We start from the raw sequence: 25,825 nt of genomic DNA on the forward strand, positions 1-25,825 counted from the left end.
GACGTAGGGTAAGGCAACATAAATAGAAGATTCCAATAAATGTTCAGTAAGGAGTTGGATTTAGTTGAATCTGCCCTTCCTGAGCAGAATTTAATTGAAATTCTTATCCCAAAATTGTTGAAAGATACTGCTGATTGGAAAATTAATATGTAATTCAATGAATCCGTAAAACACTATAACATAAAAACGTAAAACGCAAGTTTGGAGAATCCGTCATTTCGTCGAGAAATTTCCAAAATTTTAATCTAAGACAAATTTAATTTATATTCCGTTGTACCGCAAATCCAGTAGCCAGGGTGGTAAGATTGGGGGGGGGGGGGGGCAAAGGCGAGTTGAGTGAGAAAAAAATAATTGTTCACATCTTTTTGAACGCCTGAAAACGCCCTTTTTCAAAGATACCATTTGGCATTCGGGGGTTTCCGCCCACTCTTGCCTCCCCCTCGCTACACTACAGCTCAAAGCCTTACGACCCCCATATGGCTTGGGCAACCTGGTTCCAGTGCCTCCGAGAGGTGGTGGAAAGTGTTTTTATTTGAGGGAAGGAAATACGGATCTCTGGTTGACGTTTTCCGAAAAGAAGGTGGACTCAAGTTGATTCACTCAACAGGAAGCTAACTCTTAAAAAAAGGAAAGGCCAATAAATAAAATTTGTGACAGAATTATCCTAGAACTAATTTTAAGAGAAAAGCAAATTATTTTTCCCAATGTTGAAAACCGTTTGAAAGCTTGACTTCCAAACGAAAACGTAAATTGAATTAATTTCAGCCCCTAAAGCCATCAACTTTTCCACCACTGCCACAGAGAGGCCTTACTGTTTTTTGCTTACATTCTATTTTTCTATGTGATGTCAACAGGGTTAGTAAGCTGACACCAATTAAACACAAGGCATAAAAATGGAATTGGTGGGTCTTTCCAACTCTTTACCCATATAGCTTACATCATGTTGCTCAGTCTGCTCCAGTGACATATGTAGTGGCAACTACAGTATCTGGATCCTCTTTTTTTCAAAACTTTCAAAATAATGGTTTTCAATATTTGTCTTATAGAAAAGAAGGGGGAAGGGAAGGGGGCATGAAATTTTGGTGTCATTGAAAGATGCTTGATCTGTCAAACATGATCTGGTCAATAATATTATACAATAACTTAAGGGGTACAACTGTAGTGAAATCAGTAAGTCAAGCCTACAATAACCCCAAAGTAGTATGCACACCTTTGAGGTGGGGAAGGACATTTAAAAATGGAAAGGGAATAGGGACATGTGGGAGGGATGTATAGTAGTCCTGGGGGGGGGTTACTTGGATACCAAAACGACAGGGATGTGCACTCGTAAGATTGTTTTGTTGAGCCAGCTTTAGAAAAATAGCTAAAAATGACACCCTGCTTTGGAATTTTTGTAAAAAGAACAAAGGAAAACAAAGACTTTGGTGTCATTAAAACAATGGAGGGGCAGCTTCTTTGCTGTTATTTTTGAATAGAAAACAACGAAAATCAGGCAACCGTGGAATAAATTGCTGAAAATGGTACCCGGAAAGACGTACACATCCTGTCAGCAAAATATACTAATTACCCCCCCCCCCTCCGGGATAGTAGTGTATAAGAAGCAAGCAGCACATTGAGGTAGAGGAACTTTGAAGATTAAAATGGAGCATACATATTTTGTGAACAACCCTTTTTGAATTGGAACAAGTAAAAAACATACAATGCATGATCTTTTTCAAAATAAATTTAAAAACATAGCTTTTATACCTAGCTTTAAAAAGTAAAAAAATAAGCCTATCATGCAGATTTTAGTCTTCAAATGTAATTTTGGTGCCAGTGAATTCAACAATGTTATTTTGCTGTTTTTGCATTTTCTTAGCTTGCCATGATGGATGCAATTTTTCTTCGCCAAGTCGTTTTCTTTGACCTTTATCATTGTTATATGTTCTATTTTCATGCCTTTGGTTACTATCTTTGTATCTCTTATTTTGATAACCTGGTTTTGCTGAAAAGCCGCCTTTTCTTTGCAATGAAATTCCCTTTTTCACATGTTCAGCCTCACCCCCATACATCTTTTCCCATAATTCTCTTCTAGCTCTCTGCCCAAGTCTATTCCCATTTTTCTGTTTAAGTTTCTTCATCTTTTCAAACAGCAATTTCTTTCTCTTGTCACTATTTACAGCATTATTATCTCCTTTATTTCTCTTTCTCTCTTTTGGTCCATTGAAAGTCTTTGATGAAATCTTTCTTTCAAGTTTTGGCTTTTTTCTTTGCTTATCAGTCACTTTTTCATTCAATACTCTTTTATGATTTACTTCATTTTGCACTTTTATAGAATCTTTTACTTTCATTCTGAATGGGGCCTGTTGTTTAATTACAACTTCACTTTTACTGTCCATGTCTTCATGAGTGGCATCCATTTTTAATGATATAACTCTTTCTTCCTTGATAATTACAGGTGTACTTATAACTCTTTCTTCCCTGATAATTACAGGTGTACTTTCTACTTTATCTGAAAACTTTAATTCTTTTTGTTTACCTACATTTTTCCTCAAGATGCCATTCAACTTATCATTTATGTGGGCCTTTACACCATTCTTTTCCAACAATCTCCAACACATCTCTGCAACTGAATTTTTATCATATGTGTTCTTTAACATTTCAACCCAGTTAAATTCTGATGAATCTGACTGCAATTTGTCAGACTTTGAAAAACTGACCAAAATTGTGGCAAAGCTACGAATTTCAGCATCAAAATCCATTTCCTTTAATGTGTTTACTCTTTCTAATAAACTGCTAGCTTTTCTTGAATTCTGTGCTTGCTGTTGAGCATTCCCTTTTTTCAGTTTAAGGATCTTTATTCTTCTTATCAGCTTTCGGATTTCAATCACTTTCCCAATTTTGATCAATTTCTTGATGTATTTGAAAACCTCTTCTTTGGTGTTGTCTGTATCTTCTAATGATGAATTTTCAGAGGAAGCTTGAACGATATGGTCTTTCTTTAAAACTTTCTTTTTCTTCTTCTTTTTCTTCCTTATCCTTTCTTTAATTGAATCTTGAAATCCAGAATCGGTGCATGTTTCCTGTACGTCGCCAATGTCCTTTCTGCAGGCTGATTTTTTCCCTTTTAAACTAAGATTCCCGTCTTCGATTGTGCCATTTGACGTTCTAATTTTTCCTTTTGGACGCTTTCTTACCTCTTGAACTGGTGAAGGAGATTTATCTTTTTCATTTACAATTTCTCTGTTTGATAAGCCCAGCTCATCATCGTCGTCTTCAAGTTGAAATCTTAAATCAGTAATAGGCAAGAAGAAATCGTCGTCCATCTTGAAATGTGCTCTTTGCAATGAAGCCTCTTGTGGAAATCGAGGCTTGCTCCACATGTTAGGCCATTTGCTTGAAGCATAGTTGCAGCACTGTGAGTTGAAGGAAGATACTTTCAGAATGGTGAAGAAAACTCCGAATAAAAAGACCAAAATTGCAAAAAGGTATTATCAAATTTTTACTTATTTGTTGTTTATAGTGCAGACGTTCCTTAAATATACGGTGTAAGGAATTCTATGGCACGATAAGTGATAGGTACTACACACACTGCACAGTAAATATGAAAAATGTACAGAATTTTTTTATAACGAACCACTTTTTTAGGAACCTACATGTAGAAGATAGAAAAAAACTATACAACCGTTAGTATTGATGGCAAAATCTATAGGGAACTTTTCAGTTTTGAATATTTTCATTGTTGCAAATAATCATGAATTAGGAAAACATTCACCATTTTGATTTTGTGTTAAAAAGTCAGATAAATTGTTTTAGAAGGTGGCTATCGGGTGTTTTGTTGTGTAAAACCCTTCTTTCTGATTTCAACTTGTTTTCTTTTTCTAGCTACAGTTAAGAATCTAGCAATTACAATTGCATATTTTCAATGTACTATATGCAATTTTTTAGTGAATCTCAGTGAATCATTATTCACTACAAATCAATCAAAGTAGGTCCAGAAATAAGGAACTTCTAGAACTAGGCCTTGAGCTGTGCAAAATAAAAGTAAACAACAGCTAAAGAAACTTTGGTTTTTCCTAGCAGATGTTGTTTCTTCAAATGTAAGACACAACTTCCCTGGAGAAAACTGCTTTCTCTGTCTTTCAAATCTAAACAATACCTAAAAGTATGATTCTGCCATAGAGCAAAATTTAACCAAAAATCTAGACTGTGCAAAAACACAGGTACAACACAACTTGTTTTGGATGAATAGCAGAGCCCAGTTGCCACATTATATATTTTGTATATTTTTTATTTTAATAAAATATTAGGTAGGAAATTTTTTGAGAACTTTTTGTGTTGTGATGGGAATTCAATACAGGTAGAAACAGTTTTCTATAATGTCAATCATTGATTAAACTCCCATTTTGTAGGAAGAAATTGAAAGATTTATCTACAGATGAGTTTTTTTCACATGGCCTGGATTCTGACATTAGCTCAGATGATGCTGAGGAGAATTCATTACAAGTTGCCAATGAAAATGAAAAGTAAGTGATTCCCTTTTGATTCTTTTATGTATTCTTTTATGTATTTATGATTCTAGCTGGTATTTAATCTATTAGCCTGGAGTAGGTTTTTCTCCAAAAAGAGATTTTGCTACTCCAAAAGAGTGTGGTTTTTCCTGTCATTTGCTGTTAACTACTGCGGCCCCATTTCAAGCATGTTGGCATATTTATCTATTTGCAGAATCCAGCTATATTTGTTTTCTTATGAGATTTTTCAGGCTTTGTAAAAAAGAAATGATTTTGCATGGGCACACCTGCATGAATGCCAGAAAAGGCTCTTGTCATGCTTTATGACTCACACACAAACAATATAAGTGAAAATTCAAAACTTTCAAAATATTAAAAGATGAATTATGCAGATCTGATTAAAACAGCAAAATTTTCTGCCTTGTGAATTGGTAAGTATAAGGCCCATAATTTTTACCCTTGCTAATCATAACTGTTAAACAACTTCAAACATTTGAAATTGTTCGCTTTGTTTTCTAGGAATGAAGTTGCTAAACCATCCACACACAAAAAGTCTCTCACAAGTTTAGAAGAAAAGGATCCTGAGTTTTTCAAATTCCTGAAAGAAAATGATGAGGAATTACTTGAGTTTGATGAATCCGATGATGAAGAAGATGGTGAAAATAGTAATGATGGTGAAGATGATGATGAAGATGGCAGTGGCAATGAAGATCTGTTAAATAACAAAACAAATGAAGAAACTATAGATGAGGTTAGATTTTGCAAATTAGAAACAGGGAAACCTTTGACCATGTTTACAATGTCCCATGCAAGTTTGGAACTGTGACAAAACTGTCACGGTTCACCCTTCTGCTTACACAGACTAGAAGACTTTGTAAGTGAGAAGATTTTTCTCTGCTTTTGAGACAGTTTAGACCCCCTGCTTTTGGAACAGTTTTCATAACGACAGTGTAAACAGGGTTTCTGGCTGTCAATTGTTGCAAGGGTAGCTTTGAAAGCTTTAGTTTCACCGTCCATTCTTGACTAGGCCCAGCATGCCTATCCTTTTTTTAATTCAGGCCTTCCTGGGAAAGGCATGCGATCGCATGTGCTGGTACAGGCCTCCCCACACCGACAAGTGCATTTAATCGCACGCCTGTTTTTGTAATCATTCATTCGTTTTTTAACCAAAGCGCTGGAAACTAATAGGTGACAAAACCTCAAGAAATTGTTTGTGTTTTGTATTTTGATGTATTTTACCAGTCTTGTCCACTGTACTGGGTCAACTTGATCATTTTTAAGAGCTGTTGTGACGACACTTGAATGCAAATAAACACGGACCAAATGACCGTAGCATCAGGGCTAGTAGTAGTCAGGAGAGATCAAATTTTTTATCATTTGTTAGCATGCATATGTTTTTAAAATACCTTTTTCGAATGGCAAATTAAGTTGAATTTTTCAACAAAAGGCTTCCAGTTTAGAAGAGATATGTGCTGTATTTCTTCTAATCTAAATTTGGCGTCTTCAGCAAGATAAGTAAAAGGGTCATAAAAGAGCTTCCATATTACTGAAATGGGGGCAACAATAACATTTTAAGGCTATACTATTGAAGTCCACAACAGTAAGCAATATGTAACAAAAATTTGAAGAAATTTGTGTGCGAAATACCAGATCGTCAGGCATCTATCATTCTAAGGAGCTGCTGTTTTTTTAAAGCCTTTGCCAATGGCCCCTTGCTGGAAAGCTCGTTTTCTGTATGCTATTGGTTTTATGCCACTGATTTCAGTACCAGTTGCTACTGCCAGCTGGATTTAAAAAAAAGAGCGAGAGCCACGCAATACTAAATAATCCTCCCCAGAAGGGCTTGCGCAATATGGCATAGTTGTGTGATGAGGTTGTACCGTTCTTCCACAAATTATTCAATGTTGTATCATTTTCATATGAAAGCAGAAACATTTGGAAAACGGCAGGTTGTGACAAAGGCATGAAATTTTCAAGGGTTTTTGGGTCCAAAGATTTGGAATTCTCGTGCAAATGAAATAAAATCATCCAAAAATGCAAGTCAATTGAAAGTTCTTATCAAAGATTGTTATTTCGAAAATCAATGCGTCTGTAGCGCTTGCAATCGATAACTTCCATAATGCAATCTCTTAAATTTCACACTATCTGCCACCAGAGATTTTTTGCTAAAGTTTTGTGAAAACTGAAAAAATGACTTAAGATTGGGGTTTTTTGAAGGTTCCATATACTATGTAATTAAACATTTTTAGAAATAAGACAAAACACCAATAGCACTCCATCACACGCCTAAAACAGTCTAGGGGTGCGAAATGCCACACTTGTGCTAATTTATTCCCAGAAAGGCCTGTAATTATTACATACAATGCAATACAATACAGATGTCTAACAATGCTAGCATCAAGGGGTGTTTAAATGATCCCCTAAAGACTGTTTTATTGTTTTGCATGAATTTATGCATAATTAATGGACTGTTCTAAGTTGAAACTCTGAGTTTTACACTGAATGCAACCATCATGCAGCTATCTATCAAACAAAAAGGCTTAACTTAGCATAATTAATGTTTTTAATTGTAAGGATTAGATGACACAGTCAGCATTTCCTTTTTCTGCATTAAATTATTAGGATTGTTGTTCAATTCATCAATAATGTCACTTATTTTCTTTTATGACACCAGGAAGAGGCTATGGATAGTGATATGGAGGACAGAGCTGATAAGAGGGATAAATTTTCACGTGATGGAGAGTTAGTTGATTTAAAAGATTTGGCCAAGTTGAAGAAAGGTCTTGAAGTAGGTTACCTTTTTCAAACCTCTCATTGTAGTTTGTGTTAATGAAAGAAGTTTTATCATCATTTTAGGTAGATCATGTTATCTTAGATTTTGTATCTCTTTTCTGCCGTATGCTCCAGAAGTCCTACAAGCTACAATCCATACCCTAAGTTTTTGCACAGTGTTTAGTTTTTCAATTTTTTCATTCCAAACAATATTTTGTAACGTTAAGAGCCTTGGTAGGGTCAGACATTTGTGCTATTTAATGGTGCAACTAGCACATTTTTTGGGAAGACAGGGTACCGTGTCGGTTTTTCGGCTGGAAACAGTTGATGTTCCAAAAGAACACTTACATAAAAGAACATTTCAAGGTTTTTTGGCAGTGATTGTATGTAGCTATCCTTTTTCGAATTTTATTTAATTTTTCAGTTAAAATAAATTGCAGTTTGTACTTGACTGTCGTTTCTAACCTGCAGAAAAACTCCTTGTATTCACTCCGAAAACTTTTGAGAATATTCCACGATGCTGTCGCTGAAGCCTCTGACGAAGAAGATGAAAAATCGAGAGGGAAAATTATCTTCAAAGTTGAAAGCTCAATGGGTATGTGTGGGTTGTATGTTTGATTCTGCTTCTCCATTTATATGAATATTTGTATATATGAATAACTATATGTCAAGAAATGATTTTTTCCCATGAATCCTTTTTTCTGTTCAATGCCGTTGATCATAGGCTGACGTTTTCCCACTAATATGATGAAATTGCTCGAATGCATTAGTGCAAAAAAGAGACCTTCATACAGGAATATTTTTATTATATATATTTCATATTTGTATCTGAATCTATCATTTAATTTCGCTTTGCTTCGCAAGATGAAAACTGTGCTACGTTCATTGTATTTAAGTAGAACAGACAAAGAAAGAGAAACCTTCGTGTTTAGGGGGGGAGGGGGGTTAGAAGGGCTATTGGGTTAAAACAGGTATCGGTTTTTAATCTTCTGCACATAACTCTTGGCCTTATAATTTTTTAACTAAAGAAAATTTTTGTTTACCATTAAGGCGTTTTGAATCTTTCTTCATCAAAACCAAATGTTCTCATTGGTGCATAAGAAATTATTTAGTTTTATCAGTTGCATCCTTCCACTAGATCGAGGTTAGGGATTGCTGATTGTCAAGATTGCAGAATCCTTCAAGCTTTTGAGACGAATTAACATCAACGTTTAAGTTCTTCTGCTACATCCAAGAGGTATAAGGCGAAATGTACTTTACTTTGTTTCGCCATTTTATACTTCAAAATAATATACGAAAGCCTTGTTAAGCTATTCTATTGAATTTGCCATTTCTAGTTTTCAATAATTTGGTCCAACTGTGTCTCAAATCGGCTTCAAGTGTTCTACAGCATCATTTGTCAAGTGAAAAGGGAACCAAAAAGATTAAAAAGTAAGAAACTATTATGGATTCATTTTTTAGTATTGAATTGTTTTTGAATTCTGAAAAATGATATTTTGTATCTTGGATTTCAAAAAACGCTCTTGTGCTGCGTAACTGAGAGGACCAAAGCCCACGAATTAAATGAGCTAGCTCTTTCCAAAAGTCATAAAAAATGCGGATGTGAAACTCGTAAAGCTCGTACTAGTTAGAATAATCTTGCCCATATTTTGCCTTATAAACTGCATATATAATATATATCGATTTTTAATATTCTTTCTGAGACAGGAAGATCTCATCGGTTAAATTTTTCATGTTTCGTGAATGCATTTTTTTATCTAATTTTGTAAATGTTCCTATTGTATTGGCAGCATTAATGAAAAGCATTTTGTACCATAGCAGAGAGTCCCATACTGCACCCAAATGTTTCGATGGCGTTGATAATTAGGTGTAATCATATTGCGTTGATAATTTGTCTATTGCACGCTTCTAAGCACTTTTTGATTCAAATGTAAAGTAATTTAAGTATGAATGTTTTTCCACTGTCATTAATGTATTTTTGTCTCCGTTGTTAGGCCAAGACTTCCATCTGAAAGTAAACAATGGTCCAAAGTTAAAGTTACTGTGAAAAATTACTTATCAGATTTATTGCAGGTAATTTGTCCAACATAAACGCTGTAATGAACACACTTTTTAACAGATGAAATTTTGAAATTCAATTCTCTTAATACCCTTCTCTTTTTCTAAATTCATTTCATATAATGCAAATTATGCAAAAGCAAATTATAGGCGTGAAAATGATTGAAATTGAAGGTCTTGGTTTTTTAAGGAGTTGCTCGAAGTTGGAACAGTAGATTTGTGATATATCAGCCTACCTATTTCATCGAAAAATAGATTTTTTTTATAAAATCTCTCAAAAATGTCTAAGTATGAGGTTTGATATCCGATGCGCCTCGCGGTTGAGAGGCAATGCCCAGGGAACACCCACTTCTACCCCCTCCTATATTTGACAAAACTTTTTTCTAGTTCAGGGAAATATGATATAAGACGAAGAAAAACATTCTCTGACATCATTTCTCACTTTGCATCAAACGAACAGTTTAAAGGAGAAAAGGGCGTGGTTGCATACATCATTGTGAATTGACGTCAGTTCCATATTCTTAAACCTTAAAGCAGTGATTGTAGCATAAATCAATATGAATACATGAATAAATATTTTGAATCGTTATCTTTTCATTCTAGTTACTCCGGCAACTCTCTGAGCCAGGCATGGTGGCAGTTGTATTGCGTCACGTGCAAGATCTTGTACCATATTATTCTTGCTTTTCAAAAGTCGCGAAAATGTTGGTCAAGGTATTTGTCCTTATTTCAAGATTTCGAGGTTTTCCTTTCAAATTCGATGTCAAAATTTCCTTCCTTACTTTCCTTTTCTTATTTCAAGGTTGAAATAGGTAAGTTTCAGATTTCGAGGGACTGACAGAGGAATTTGATAGGCCGAGGTTTTTAAGGCGAAGTTTAACGTCTTCACCACAGCATTCTAGACTATATATGTCAAGCCTGCATTTTTCACCAGAGCTTTAGTAACCTAACAGAAACCCGGATTTCCCAAAGATCCATATTGCATCCACTCTCAAAGATAAGGACTCACCTTCCAAAATATAGTGGAATATTCATTAAATTAGACCCGAAACTGACGGGCAGCAATAACTTTCAACGCCAACGAACGGACAATGTACGCACTTGATTCACGTCTCTTTTCATGCAGTCATATGATATGAAGAGAATTTTCATAGGACACTACAATGTTTGCCAAAAGTACTTTTAACACCCAGACAGTTTCGGCCAAGTCTCTATCTATTTTCAACTCACCCTTATAGAAACAGCTGAACTGCCCCTGCCCCCCCCCCTTGAAAAATTATAGAAGTACATCTCAGCCATGCCAGTTTTTTAAGAAAAAGTTTTCGATCAAACAGTTAATTTCTATGGGCAATAAGCCAACTTTTCTAAAGGCTGGGGGAAAACGGCTTATATTGTAACAATTATGGATTGGTTCTTCTTACGACGGTACAATACCCGATGACATGGACAAGGCCAGAGGGCCTAGACCGCTTGCAGAAAGAGACTGAAGACACTTCTTCTGTCGATGTTAACACTTTTGATTAAATTGTAGAACTAAGTCTTTCTGCCACAACATAAATACTGATGACACAATATTAAAGCCTTGTTCCGATGAAGCCCCGTATGCCGGGGCGAAATATTAGCCCTCACTGATTTTTATGTGTGTTTGTTGTTTTTCATTTTTGTTGTGTTGCAGTGTTACTTATAAACTCATTTTTAACGATTTTGGTCGCAAGAATTCCATCGGAGTCCGTTTAGCCGAAACCTAACATAATGCGATGACAGTGACACACGTTTCCCGTAAAAAGAGTTACAAACAAAACAGTGCGGTAATCAAACATGTAACATAAAAACGCAACAGAATCAATGAATTTAACTTGACAAAATAATAAAAAATAATAACAGAAGCATGCAAATCTTGAAATTTACAATATGAATGACAAAAATACTGTCGGTGTCTCAAGACTTTTGGTAGGCATCGTAATATGTGGTTATTTATTATTAGTGGTGTGCCTTAAAAACCGCGATCGTTTTATTTAATTTGCGCTATCTGTCTTTAACAGCATTCGTCTTGTTTGCCATTTTTCTTTCCAGAATGTTTCCCGTGGATAATTCGTTGTTGTGTATTTCGACTAAATCATTTTAGGAAGATCCCAACATATCCTATTTAGTCAGCGCATGCGCTTATTTTTGCTACCTCATTTCTTACCGGCCATTATGTAGGTCAGCCGTAATTGTGACATTTATGACAACAGCTCTGTTCTTCCTTCAAATCGTAAAAATCTTTCGCCTTTTACTAAAGATTTCCGTGGAGGAGGAAAAATAATGAGCATGTAGAAATTTTTCGATGCCTCGTTTATACGGGGCTACTTTCAGTTGAAATAAAGTCACACAACACAGTGACAGTTGATCTTTGTGAAGGAGGAATGCCTACGAAGTTGATAGTTGGCACGGTGATTCCTCTTCTTTCGTGTTACTTTACTATTTTGCCTGCTTTGGCCAGTTCCTTCCACCAGAGATATGGACTGGGGGACAGAGTCCCCATGATAATGCCGAAATGTAGCTCTTTCCCCGGTTTTGGTATTGTTTTTAGAGAACTTTTCATAAGCGCCCCTTGATCTTTTCAAAGCACTACACCCCTGCCCATAGCTGGCTGGTCAGTTAAAACACGTTCTGGATTGTGTTTTTCAGAATTAAACCCCCTCCCCCTTTACGTTTTGGAAATGACGTAGTAAAATAAATTGATGTTACAGCAATCCAAGTTTAACCGAAATTTGATTTTCCCAGCGATTAGTTCGTATGTGGTCATCTGCGGAGGAGCACGTGAGAGTCTTGTCCTTCTTATGCTTAAGAAAGATTGCAATCGCAATGCCTCAGCTTTATGAAACCATTATCAAGGTAAGAAATTTGCAATAACTATAACCAGGCTGAAAGAATTGTTTATTTACAACGAGAAAATTTACCTTTATGATACTTAAAGAGAAATTTGACTCTTGTATCCGAGCTTTTTGAAGACCGTGTAAGAGAAGTCGCCCACTTCAAAGTTGGAGCGTATGTATTTTAGTGGCAGAGATATCAACATTGAACTGGGTGATTGTAGTGGCATTCCAGGGGTACTTTTTCTCTTGTAAAAAATTTGTCCCACTTCAGTGAGCCCCCTTTTTTCTGAAAGTGCCCCCATTTTGGAGAATCTCGTCTCTTTTCTCAATCTGCCCCACTCAAATGTGCTTCACCTTGAATTCAATTTGTTTTTAAGATATTCTATTTAATTGCCAATTACGGCCTTGTTCAATTGAATTTAGTTAGTTGTTGCTAAAATTATTTTGTGCATTTTTTCAGCAATTGTATGTTGGCTTCGTCAAGCACGCAAAATTTATGAACTTCAAAACCAAACCAGTGATCGCCTTCATGCAGAACTCCATGGTCGAAATGTTCGCAATGGATCATAGCACCACATACCAGTTCGCTTTTGTTTACATTCGACAGATGGCTATACACTTGCGAAATGCGTTGTCCACCAAAAAGAAGGTATAAGCACGATTTGAGGAGTTTTGTATAATTCATACGTGATTTGATCTATGCGTAGAAATATGTCATCGTAATAAAACAAGATCTAGAATGACGTCATTGTGATGAGTTCTAAATTTATAATTCTTGCTGAAAAAGAAGTTAGAAGGGGTTGCAAGAAAGATTCGAGAGATTTACGAGATTTTTACGTAACAAGCTAAAGAGATTTCGTCGCAAACTATGAGTTATTCACATTTTTACTGAACAATACTGCAGTATCAGTTCGACTTAGCAAATGTTTGAAGTATCGGGGGTTCGAGTTATCGGGAGTCTACTGTAAAACGAAACGTGCACATTTTTGACATATTATTTGTGTCTTGTTTCATGTCCGTAAATCTGTATTTCGCAATGCCTTGTTTAGGATATTTATCCGCTGATAAAGAGCATAGCAGAGATGGACTAATAAACATTTATGCTATTCCCAAGTATCCATCTAATATCAACAGAATTTTATGCCTATTTAACGAATGATTTCTTTCTGGCACAGGATGCGTATCAAACTGTCTATAATTGGCAATACATAAACTGCATTCAGCTGTGGACACGAGTCGTTGGGGAACTTCATGGTGAAACATTGGCTCCTTTAATCTACCCCGTCGTTCAAGTAACCCTCGGTGTTGTTAGGTAAGATCAACAGCGAACATGCTACTTAATATTGCGCTTGTTCGATTCATGGTCTGACTCTGAAATGTTTTGTGACCGCATTGTAGACGAATTGTAGCACAGGTTCAGTTTTTAAAGGCCGTTTCATGTAAATATGGCGTGTTGAAATTCCAAATTTATTAAAACTCAACTGATCATTGAAAGTTTCACCGAGAAACTTTTTGTCAGACGTGTCACTTTTAAATTTTCAAGTTTTAGTCGTCTTAAAATCGGCAAAATAAACTTTCGGCAAAGACCCAAAACCAGGGTCTAAGCTTGTAACCAAAAAGTTCTAATGGCTTTTTTGATGACGTAATTTTTCAAAACACTTCTTCGTCGAGTGCTGTGTGAAGAAAATGACAAATGTGCAAGGTTTCGTTTTTAAATTGTCGTGATGGTTTACAAAAACATTCTGCTATGTTTATTTTACGCCAGGCATATTTTATATTTTTTTATATACAGGTAGCACAATTGTGATTATATAAAATTAGCACGCAGATCTTAAGCTCTATCTTTGTGACAAAAGCAGTGGATGGACACCTGGGGGGCAAGGGGGGCAGTCGCCCCCAAATAGTTTGGAAAGCAATGGTCTTTTGTTTTAAATAGTGGGAAAGTGTGACGTCGTCTTTTCAAAACAATTGGCTTGCCCCCCAAAATTTGGCTAGGTTTCCGCTCCTGGACAAAGGCCTACATTATTTTTTTCAAAAATGAGTTTGGTTATTGTTTTCAAATTGCTGTTATATCTACCAATAACCAATGTTGAATTGTTTTTGTTCTCATCAGTCATAAATAGCTAAATCTACTATGCTTATCAAACAACTTATAACTATTTTTTGCCTTTAAGATAAACGGTAAAAATTCTCACTTTGCGTAATCTATTCGCATTTTATTCTTTGACCATATTTTTCAAGACATCTTTAAAATAATATACAGCAAGGCATTGTCAAACATGTATAAAAGCTTTTGAAATTGTTATCTTTCTTTTAGAAATAGCTTTGAAATAACAAGCATTTGGATATATTATTAAGCTTTTCGTTGGACACCTTTTGGGGTATTTTTATGGCAATGATCGTTAGAAATGGTCAGATAATGATCGAAAACTCTAAGCTAGGAAATATCTATACCCAGTTACTGATCGAAATAGGCCAATCAGAAAGTAAGCATCTGGCTATAGTGGTTGCTCGGCCGTTAGCTCTTGCCTATAGAAAAAAAATTGCCAAAGAAGTCCAAGTTTTGAAAACGAGCTACTTCTGTCTACACAATAACAGTTTTCCATATTTATGTGCATGAAATCTAAAACTGCTCGATAGAACAATGACTAGGCCTGCCGTTTATATATTTTCTTCAAGCAACGGTTTTATTTTCAATGGATGCTTTATTACCATACATTACGTTTGTGCTATGCTGAATTTCACACTAGAGAAGTCATATTTCGACAATACTTTTCTTATTTAGACTCATACCAACAGCACGCTACTATCCTCTACGGTTTCATTGTCTGCGATCGCTGAATATGCTATCAAAGCTAACGAATACATACATTCCTGTGGCTTCATATCTTGTTGAGGTAAGATCAGTCCCAGACATTTCTATTTTCAAACAATTTTTTGTAGAACAGAGTTTTAAAATGCCTTTGAAAAGTACTAAAGCTTTTCATCTTTTACTCTACTGAATATAAAACATGTAAACCTAGGTCTTAATTTCTATTTTCATTTATTTGTGCAATGACATCAGACCACGAGGTGTGGTCACATCGAGGGGAAGGACCAGGACATGCTAGATAGTAGCAAATGCGAATCAAAATACATCAGACTTGCAATGAAGCTTTTTACTCCTTAGCAGTAACATTGAACTGGAATTGATAATATGTTTGTTGTTTTGACAAGGGTGAAGTTTCGTATTTGGGATTCTAATAGATTAATCTTTTCTGATTACTTCTCTTGAGTTTCCAGGAACAAATAAAATTACCTAGAGTATGTTTAACATAGTTCTTAAAAGTATGTTTAGATTTCAACTGGGTTTAACTGCGAGGGTGCGTTGATATTTTGAAAGGAGTAGTGGAATCAACTTATTTTTGTGTTTTATTCTGATTTGTGGTAAGAGAAGTCAAGTGTTGTCTAATTTCGGGTATTGTTGCAGGGAGCTAGTGAGACTCAAAGTTACGAATTTTAACGCATACTCCATTAAAAAAGGAACCTTAACGAACTAGCACAATCTTGATCGTATGTTTTAGCCATGCTTTATTGAAGTTAAAACATAACAAAAATCCTTTTTTCGAATTTTTGCATTTGGATTCCATAACCTGAAAGAGCACAACGAAATTCCTGGAAAAGTCCCAAAATAGTTGAATATGTCGCGAATTGGTTAAGATATGACCCGATTTTAACATATTTAACTCATTTGGCTGTTTGGAAGTATTCTTAAACAGATTTTTAATGACGTCACTCTTAAGAACTCTGTTGTGTTTAAGCATCAACAATAATTTTGGGCCAAAGTCAAGCACTTTTTTGAAAAAATACTTTGTTTGGATTCTTTGAATCTAATCCCCATTTATCCTGTCAATATTTTGCAGATTTTGGAATCTTCTGAGTTTAACAAGAAAAGCAAACCCTCCACAGCCAAAGCTCCTGATATTTCCTGTGCATTGAAACTTCCAAAAGCGCAGCTGCATACAAAAGCTTTCCAGGTGAACAATGGCTGTCTAAAATATTATGAAGCTGTTTGCACTATTTTCTTATTCTTAAACAATTTTTCTTTGTACAAAATTTAAATATGGCTTTGAAAAAATTAAAAATTTCGAAATATATTTACTCAATGTGAATAGCCTGAGTTAAAAGACCTTTCTACAAAAAAAACCTTCAGATCACTTCTATTCAGGCATGGTTGCACAAGCTGTGGTGATAATGGATGATGTAGACTCTAGCATTTTGATTGGCTGATTATCAGGAAATGCTTGGAGATCTCCACCATTAACTCAGATCCTATACTTAAACTTTTTCTTCTGACACCTTTCGGAGAATGGTCTGGCATTTTTTTACTCAGAAAATATTAGACAAAAAGCTAAAGGTTGTCTTTAAATACTTTTCCAAAGCCATTTCGATGTTTTGCTCTCCTCGATATATTTCTTTCGTTGACTTTTCAGTTTTTGAAAATCCTCTGAAATTTTTATGCTATCAAAAGATTTTAAATGGCTTGAGATCTTGAAGCATTCTGAACGCAAGAAATATTAAGTTTTGAATAGAATGTTGATACTGATGCAAAGACATTAGATAATATTGTTGATTTATCAACATACTATTTGCATACAATCCTTTTGTTTCTGGCACAGCAATCGTGTCCCAATGCAGCATAAAAGGTGGCAATATTCCAATCAATAAATCAATCAATCAGTCAACCAATCAATCAGTCAATCAATCAATCAATCAGTCAATATTGAATGAAATAGTTAGTAACTATGTAAAATAAATCTATATGGCTCTGTATGACCCAAGATTTTAATGACAAAAAGCCCAGTGTTTCTTTACATGTTTAATAGCAAGTTTCCGCTATTATCAAATCATAAGAAATGCTTGAAACATCTCCGAATATTGACTTTAATATTCATAGGACTGTGTTATGGAAAATGTAACAGAACTGTTGCTGGAGCACTTTGTGAATCATTCAACGAGCATTGCCTTTCCGGAACTCATTTTCCCTATTTGTCTACGGGTAAGATATATCAAATTTGCTATATTTACTAATATATGGCAACTAGCTAGCAAACATATTAGTAGGATATACGGCACAGAAACATCTGCTATAATTGATCGCTAGAACTAAGGTTGTCAGTTGAAGGCCGTTTTTTCCCCAATGTTCTCAGAAGTTTTGTTCATGGCCACGATATTCATGCATCGTTGGTGCACAAGTAACCAATCAGAATGAAAAACCTCAACAGCCTGCACTCCCTGAACGAGCTGCTGTGATTGTTGTTCTGGTGTCGAGCATCTAAATCAGTTTCAACGATAAGGCACTTTTTGTTGTGTTCATCTACATAACTAATATCCAATGCTAAAGTTGCAGAAGAAGACCCTCTTTTAAGGCAAGGCTTTCAAGTTAGAATTAGCCAATCACAAAGGGGACAGACTGCCTTTAACCTTACTCTGGCTGTGTAGGTGTTTGCTAAACGTTTGTTAAAGTTTTTCATTGTATCTTTCATAATATTGAATTTAAAAAAGGATGTCATGTAAACATAGAAGGATTGATTTTGATCAGCAACTACGAAAATAGAGGTCATTGTGACAGCTAATAAGATATATATTTGTTTGTTACAAGAATGATGAGTGGGGGGAAGTGGTATCGAAAATTACTTCCCTATTTTGTCAATGTTATTCTTTTTCATATGGATAAAGGCCTTTTGATACAGGCATATTTTGTTATATTTCCCTTTGTTGACTATTAAAGGGAGTTTTATATGCCGCAGGTTGATTATGTTATGTGGTTGATTGCTTCTTGATTTATTGACTAACTTCAAAACAATAACAAGAACTTACAAAAGCAATATGTAACTGATTTTTCTCATCCCTGTCTATTGTTTTAGATGAAACGCTTCATGAAAAAGTCTACAGTGCCAAAATTTAGCAAACAGATAAAACAGATTGTGGATAAGGTAAACATCATATCTTAATCCTCTTACTTATGATGTTATGATGTTATCATGTCGTCTTCTGGTCTATTTCTTTCTTGTTGCCAACTCGAAACTGTATTTTTTACTATCATGCTTTGATATATTCCTAAAATCTAATTAATATTTTTTTGAAATATAAGAAACTGACAGATGTTATGATTACAAAACGTTTTATTACTATAAGAGTGTTACCAAATCTTCTAAGCTTGTTTCTTCAGCTACTAGAAAAAACTTGTTTAAACCAAAAAATGTTTGCTTAAAGGAGAACTGACACGCAAAAATAACTTTGGCTTATTCGATGCAAAATTTGTCGCTGATTTCAAATCTGGAAAAAGTTTTCTTCTTAGATTCGCCGTTTTTCTGATATTTGCACTTTTATCCGTCAAATGCGTCACAGCCAGGACTCGGGAATTTCCCGAAGCGGAAACAAGATTATCGCCAGGAGTTGTTAAAATTCTCGGTTGACGTCACAAGTGACACGTTAACAATGCTGTTGTAAAGGCTTTCACCGCAACGGTGAAAATACAAGTGCAGTTTCGTGTTTTATTGAAAAAAGTCCGCGGTGAAAAGACAAAAAATTGTCAGGCATTTCATTTATAAGTATATAGAAGCTAGAAAATCCTAGCTACATGTCTGCTAAGACGCTTATATCCACATAAATTTTATTTTCATGCCATGATATCTTCGAACCAGCATGCTTTGAAACATTGAAAGAACCTCTAAGCTTGTGAAAAAAGGAGTCGACTTTGTTTGAAAACTGATACCGTTTCTTCAAAGTTTTTATTTTTACAATTACAAAAAAATCGCAACATGGGGGGTGGGGGGAGGGGGTTGAAGCAGTAGCCAAAAGACAAACGAAATCTAGTGGAGACAGCGGTAAAAGCGATCCTGCAACCTGCTTTGGGTGCAGAAATATGAATTCAAGAAAAAACCTTGGTTGATGGGAGCTGCGAGTGTGACTAAATAATAATTTCACTGAACTTGATTATTGTATTTTAACAGAGGTTGAGATACTAGGGAATAACCTAGTCTTGCAAAAAGCCCATCCCCCACCCAAGTCAAAATTGCTTGCAAAAGAATATAATGCGTCAGTTGATATTCCTATGACAGCTAAACAGCATTTTCTTCGACTAAGAAATCAAGTTCTTTGACTAAGAGCTAAGAGCCTATTTCGTAAATCCAGATCTTTCGACTGCCAGGTAACTTATCAGTTCCCGAAACCCTTCACGCCGGGCGAAAATGGCATAAAATCCGCACAAGTCGACATTTAACCCGCCTTTACTATTCAATATCACTATACAGTTAACGCGTTTAAAACATTGAGAAACAATCATAGAATGTTATATTAACAATTAATAACTTGCAGTTCCGTTTAGGGCATCATGGGCATTTTAGCCAATTTAGGCCATACAGACAAAGCAGTCTGGCCAAAGACGCCTCAATCTGAAATAAAATTCTAGTTTTACGATACCTGATCTCATTTAGATTGTAGCAATAGCATTATTTTTAATAGAAATTCCATATCAGTTTGTACTTCCAGTCTGTTCTTTGTTTACAATATCGTCACTGATGAGCCATGGGACGACTGTCTGCCCAAGCGGCAGCACTGGTTGGTAGCAAAAACTCAGACGGCTGAAACTCTCCATTTGTTTCGAAATCAGTGTAATAAAACTCCGATTCAGAGTCCCAAACTATTGAAAAAGTCAATTATGTGTCAAAAATGCAAAATTAGCTCCTTTCACATGCACAAAATAAACATTTGTCCGCAGCATTTTGTTAAAGGTTTCTATAGAGAAACACGATACGTGCTGAGAACATGTCACTTGTGACGTCAAAGATGATCGTCCACTCGTGACGATTTTCGCCTCGAGTCTCAAGTTGTCGGAACAATTGTCGTTTCTCAACTTAAAACGCCTGTATTTCAAAAACGGTAACTGTGATTTAAAAAATTTTTTCGATCCTAGAATTTGCTTGTCACAAACTACCGTTTTAGCCAAACTTATTTTTGCGTGTCAGTTCTCCTTTAATGAATGCAATGTCAGTAAATTTAAAAGTAGGTTCAAAGCAAGAATGCCTAAAATCACTTTTAAAATGATTGGTGCTTTATTTTTATTCCATTGACTACTGTGGAGGTATGATTCAAATAAATTTTCTGCATGATTTTGCATGATTTAAAGTCCAGTTACGTAAACTGTAATCTAGATGACTGATTGCATATCTAAAATGGTTCATCCCTTCCATATTAAATGGAGGGTGTTGAGGGGTAGCGAACTCTGCAAATCCATTATATCCCATCCCCATCAAATGCCTAGTTGTTTCATAATACACCCTATAGCCGAAGTTAACCAAAGATTGTGGTTATCCATTCAAATTTAAGCTCATGTTTGTTTAAAATTATAAAAATGTTTAAAATCAATCACAGCTTGTCAAAAGTCTGCAGCAATCATCTGGATCCAGCATCAGCATCTTCTTTTGCTGAAAATCCAGAATCTGCTTCGTACAACCGTTGAAATCTAATATCCACAAGGGTCTTTGAAGCCGCAAATCAGTACTAAAGCAATAAAAAACTGTAATCCCGGAACAAAAATGCTCTCATTCTGCAGGTCTGCAGACCCCTACACTTCCCCCATATTACTTTATATCCTATTATTCCCCTTCAGTCTTTAGATTTTAGCTAGCATGAATTTTTTTATAATCATTACAGTCTTGTTAGATCCCAAAGAATAACATCATGGTTTTTTTTGTAATTTTGTTAGTTGCAAGAAGCTGGTCATGAACTCTCACGGAAACGGTCTTCTGTGAACTTCAGTCCTAAAGACATCGAGGAAGTGGTGAGTGACATAGCAATGTTCAAATATCAACATTACCTTTTATTTCTATCAAGTACCTAGAAGAATTTTGGATGGAAAGAAATTAGGTTTTCCATACTTTAGTATTTTCCCAATCCCACCTTTTCAGTTGAAAGTTAATTAGTGAATTATTTTAAAGTAGCTGCACTTCATTAAACCAGGTTTGTCCTTTCCAGGTCTTAGGGTAAGAAAAGCTAGAAAACACCCAGGATAGTGTACAGAAAAGGCAAATGATGGAACCTTCATCACGATCTTGTGTTCAAGGTTTCAAATGCCCAAAGATTTTTCTTTCTTTTCTGTGGGGTATGCAGGATGGTATTTATTTTTTGCAGCAATATCCCTTAAAAATATGTAGGTTTTGAGCTGAGGTATCAGAGCCTTGTTGGGAAAAATGTATCTAAATGGTCTATTAAAAATCCTCAAAACACAGAATAGTTGCAACACAATTTTGAACAGAATCAGTTCCTGTTATAATGTTTGAAACAATGCAGTGTCTGGGAGTTTTTGTGTTATAATGTTTGAAACAATGCAGTGTCTGGGAGTTTTTGTGTTATAATGTTTGAAACAATGCAGTGTCTGGGAGTTTTTGTGTTATAATGTTTGAAACAATGCAGTGTCTGGGAGTTTTTGTGTTATAATGTTTGAAACAATGCAGTGTATGGGAGTTTTTGTGTTATAATGTTTGAAACAATGCAGTGTCTGGGAGTTTTTGTGTTAAAATGTTTGAAACAATGCAGTGTCTGGGAGTTTTTGTGTTATAATGTTTGAAACAATGCAGTGTCTGGGAGTTTTTGTGTTATAATGTTTGAAACAATGCAGTGTCTGGTAGTTTTTGTGTTATAATGTTTGAAACAATGCAGTGTCTGGGAGTTTTTGTGTTATAATGTTTGAAACAATGCAGTGTATGGGAGTTTTTGTGTTATAATGTTTGAAACAATGCAGTGTCTGGGAGTTTTTGTGTTATAATGTTTGAAACAATGCAGTGTCTGGGAGTTTTTGTGTTATAATGTTTGAAACAATGCAGTGTCTGGGAGTTTTTGTGTTATAATGTTTGAAACAATGCAGTGTCTGGGAGTTTTTCTAAGTTGAAATTCCAACTATGCTTTAACTGGATTCAGTTTGATAAAAAGTTTATATTAAAGAATTAACAAAAATATTAATGATCGATAGATAAGGGGTTAAGAGAGTTGCTTGTGAAATTGTAGTATGCCAAGACGATTGTTGGGCTTTGTAGCTGCAATAGTGTGTTATGCAATTAGAATTGAGGTGACGGATTTGATGACCCCAAACCTAAAGAAATTTTTTTGCAATATTCACAATTGTACATCTTGATTTTACCAGTACCACAAAATTTTACATAACCATTATAGGAAACAGAGCCAGTATTCAATTAGAAATTTTGAGCAAAAATGTCTCAAATAAATAAGGGGGGCAGGATAAGAATATTTGCGGCCATCAAGGCAGACAAGCAAGATTTGCCAAGCTTTGTAAAAAAAGTTCACTGATGGCATCATGAACTGGACTTTTACAAATACAATTTTAAATGCAGAAAAATTGGGAAATTGCTTACGCCCAGCAGAAAAATACCTTGCAAAAATTCAATGATACCTGGCTGAAGATGAAGGCTGTGGAGAAAGCCAACAGAAACGGCGATGATGTTGAAGTAAGTATTCTTATAATTAATTATTAACGATTACTTGATGTACTTTTATTTGGATATTCTATGTTTAGTGTGGTTAAGAGAATCACTTGAGGCTGTGTAAGTTCCCATGATTATGAAGTAAGTTTGTACCTGAGGCCTGAAGTCTGAGTTTGTATTAACACAATCTAGGAAAGTCATTTTTCGACCTACTGGTAACTTACTGAAAAAATGTTGTTTAGGACCCTGTTGATAAGTAGCACAAAACAGATTTCAGCAAAAGTGTACTTTTTGCAGGTGGCATAAAATTAGTACACCTTGGATTTTTGTTTGTACAGCCTTTTTGAAGCTGTCAGGGGTTAGAATAAAAATTAAAGTCAGGCCCTTTCTTTTCTTTCTATTTTTCTTTCTTTAAAGTTGTTACATTTTCTAGCTATGCATACTAAGCTTAATAAAACCAACTAATCAAAATTACCAACCCTAAGTATAATGTACATCAAATATAACCGTTCTATCATCAAACTTATTTGAATCTAGATTTTCTGGTTTTTATTAAATAAACCAGAATAAGTCACAAACAATTAGGCTCATCAGTGAAACTTTTTTTAACCTTCAGCATCAAAACAGCCAAATTGAACAACATTGTAATGGGGGATTGGGGTAGGGGGATTTTTTAAAAAAGCTTTAGTATTGCGCAAGTGCTCCAACAATTTTGGCAAGGGTAAGGATTGTAGGCCAACCTTCAGCATAATTTTTTATTTGCAGACAGTAATTCTGTTTGAACTCATTTGTAGAAATTATAGAAATCACTGAGTATTGATACTAGGGCACATGTAAACAAATTTGCGCGTGCGATCGCACTTGTAAGAAAATTTGAAGTACAAACCTGATAAAATTGGTAAAAGAAGCAAGAAGGAAAAAGCCACTCGAATACGTGCAAGAGCAAAACTCAATTAATCAATACATAACAGATTTTGTTGCCCTTAGCAGCCATCTTTTAAAAGTCGTCGTAACGCTCCAAAGTTACAAGAGCAAGTAAAAATTGTTTCCAACAGCTACTTGCTTTCAGGGCCTAATTACGTTTTGACAGGAAATCAGTTTTTACACTTAACATGCTAATGGCGACTTAGCTGAAAGACGAGACGCTAAGTTGAATGGAGCACTCAGTCAAAAGCCAAACATCACTCCCGAAAATTGGAAAAATCATATTGTGGTCAAAAGTCCGAATCAAGTAACAAGGGAAATGATAAACAATCATGAGACCATAGGAAATTGATGTTAAAGGGCCTCTCCAGCAAAAAAATTTTTTTTTTAATGACTTAAAAGTTAGCATCTGGTGCGTGTATTATGACAAAGTCATTGTTTTTGAAAAATTCCAATTAGTTTAGAAGTTGTAAGGCTTTAAAGTTGCACCTTTCCGAGAAAAAAACGACAAAAGCCGAATCAGTTTGGTGACATTCTGACGTCACAATGTGCGGCTCTCGTTCGCCATTAATTTCGTATATCTTCCACCGAAGCGTGAAGGACTCATGGTCACGCGTTGATAACTGCATCCAGTTCCAGTTCCTATTCCAGCTCTTCCCTCGCGTATAATTAATCGAAATTGTCACTTCAGTTGTTCTCCAGAAACGATGAACAACTAAAGGCTTCAGAATTGGTGTCTGAAATGCTCAAACTAAAAGCTGGCGGAACAGCACTGAAAGTACCATCACTTGCAATGTTCAATTTGCGAATCGCCGTCGTTCGATTCGGTTTGAGGCGAGACTATCCGAAATACACTGTGACGTCAAAATTGCGTCACAGTGTCACCAAACCAAAAATTTTTGTCGGTTAATTCAATTAAATTATCGAAATGCAAGAGCTTATATCTCACAAACTGTAAAAAAATATCGAAAAACAAATAACGAATTCGTGATCAGCAGGCTCAACTTCTTTATAAAAATTGCCAATAAAATGCAAGTGCAAAATTTGGCTGGAGAGGCCCTTTAACAGAAAACTGCAAAAACACCTGTTTGCGCGTGTGGTCAAAAGCACGCGCAATTTAACTTGCGCGTGTGCAGGCGTGTGCGGGTGCGATCGCACGCGCTAAACGAAAAGGACTGCTAGGTGGCAGGAAAATTTATTTTTCAGGTATAATTTTTTTAAAATGACTGCAAAAAAGTCTTTAGCCAAAAAAATTTAAACATGATTTGTAACTTGCTCAGTATCCTGTTAATGAGCTTGCTTGTGTCCTCTTTTGCACTGTGTTGTATGTATGGTTCTATGACAATGCTTGTCAAAAAGTTATTACTGAACTTGAGAGTATACTAAAACAAACTATTTAAGTGTTAAACTGAGTGAATTATATCTAATATTAAACAAACTTATTTAAACATTTTTCGTCTTTCAAAAGTACTATCAAGATGAAAGTAGTGGAGATGAGGAAGAGCCTAAAAGCAAAAAGCGGAAAAGAACTGGTGAAGAGGAAGCTTCTAAGGTGGAAAAGAAAAAAGAGAAGAAATCACAATCAGTGAAAGAAAAAACAAAGTCAAATTTAACAAATGGTAAAGCTGAAAATTTTGAAGATGTTATCAAAAAAGGACTGCAAAAAGATGATGTTGTAGAAGATTTTGTTTTGTCTTCAGATGAAGACTAATGGACATTCAAAATTAAAACAACAACATTGTTTAATTCTATTGATGAGTATGTGTAAAAACTTTTCAGTTAGCATTTTTGATGATATTTGAAGTTGCCAATGTAACAATTGGTTAGCAAAGCCTCTAGAGATTTTAACACTGAAATTGTGGGATTAAGATTTTTTTAGACAAGGACCTTTGATTAATATCTGTACATTGTGCATTTTTCTTTCAAAGCTTTGTGGGCATTCACAAAATTGTGTACTTATGAAAACAAAAATCTTACACATTATGATTTGGTCTTTTTCATCTCATTGTAACAAGCTAACTATTTTTCTACCTGGGGTGTAACATGGGTTGGTGATGTATCACATCATAATTTTGTGCACTTAGACAAGGTATTGATTTGATAATAGACTGTCAATAAAGAACTTAGAAATGCCTGACAGTCGTTTTCATCACAGCTGTTTCTCTGCCTGGAATGATAGCCAATTTATGGCCCGTGATGAATTTGAAAGTCTGCAAATGACTCTTCAAGGAGTTGAGAGGTC

At 35.3% G+C, this 25,825-nt stretch overlaps 2 protein-coding genes and 1 non-coding gene across 3 annotated transcripts; 2 read left to right on the plus strand and 1 right to left on the minus strand.

The window, feature by feature from the left end:
- Positions 1 to 17: 17 nt before the first annotated feature.
- LOC135688170 (uncharacterized) lies at positions 18 to 3,362 on the minus strand. The gene has a single exon (XM_065204900.2). The coding sequence runs from the start codon at positions 3,360 to 3,362 to the stop codon at positions 1,788 to 1,790; it is 1,575 nt and encodes a 524-aa protein (XP_065060972.2). The 3' UTR covers positions 18 to 1,787.
- LOC135688168 (nucleolar complex protein 2 homolog) lies at positions 3,332 to 25,717 on the plus strand. Its single transcript, XM_065204895.2, has 18 exons — positions 3,332 to 3,467; positions 4,392 to 4,505; positions 5,010 to 5,241; positions 7,165 to 7,278; positions 7,734 to 7,857; positions 8,600 to 8,693; positions 9,257 to 9,335; positions 9,924 to 10,034; positions 12,087 to 12,197; positions 12,639 to 12,827; positions 13,354 to 13,490; positions 14,964 to 15,075; positions 16,081 to 16,194; positions 17,115 to 17,216; positions 18,085 to 18,153; positions 20,928 to 21,002; positions 22,570 to 22,683; positions 25,052 to 25,717. Exons 1-18 carry the CDS (start codon positions 3,424 to 3,426, stop codon positions 25,292 to 25,294), a joined length of 2,178 nt encoding a protein of 725 aa, XP_065060967.2. The 5' UTR covers positions 3,332 to 3,423; the 3' UTR covers positions 25,295 to 25,717.
- On the plus strand, positions 11,552 to 11,667 carry LOC135688618 (U5 spliceosomal RNA). The gene has a single exon (XR_010516392.2). It is a non-coding gene; the product is annotated as a U5 spliceosomal RNA (small nuclear RNA).
- Positions 25,718 to 25,825: the final 108 nt, after the last annotated feature.

The sequence above is a fragment of the Rhopilema esculentum genome, chromosome 19 (genome assembly GCF_057945365.1).
Source record: "Rhopilema esculentum isolate cy_ngs chromosome 19, ASM5794536v1, whole genome shotgun sequence".
Taxonomy (NCBI): Eukaryota; Metazoa; Cnidaria; class Scyphozoa; order Rhizostomeae; family Rhizostomatidae; genus Rhopilema; species Rhopilema esculentum.

Bases quoted from the DNA above. Each gene is read 5' to 3' on its own strand.
- LOC135688170 (XM_065204900.2), bottom strand. From the start codon at position 3,362: ATGTGGAGCAAGCCTCGATTTCCACAAGAGGCTTCATTGCAAAGAGCA.
- LOC135688168 (XM_065204895.2), top strand. From the start codon at position 3,424: ATGGTGAAGAAAACTCCGAATAAAAAGACCAAAATTGCAAAAAG. The intron at 10,035-12,086 runs GTATTTGTCCTT...TGATTTTCCCAG, and splicing joins TCGCGAAAATGTTGGTCAAG to CGATTAGTTCGTATGTGGTC. The intron at 21,003-22,569 runs GTGAGTGACATA...TTTTAAATGCAG, and splicing joins CTAAAGACATCGAGGAAGTG to AAAAATTGGGAAATTGCTTA.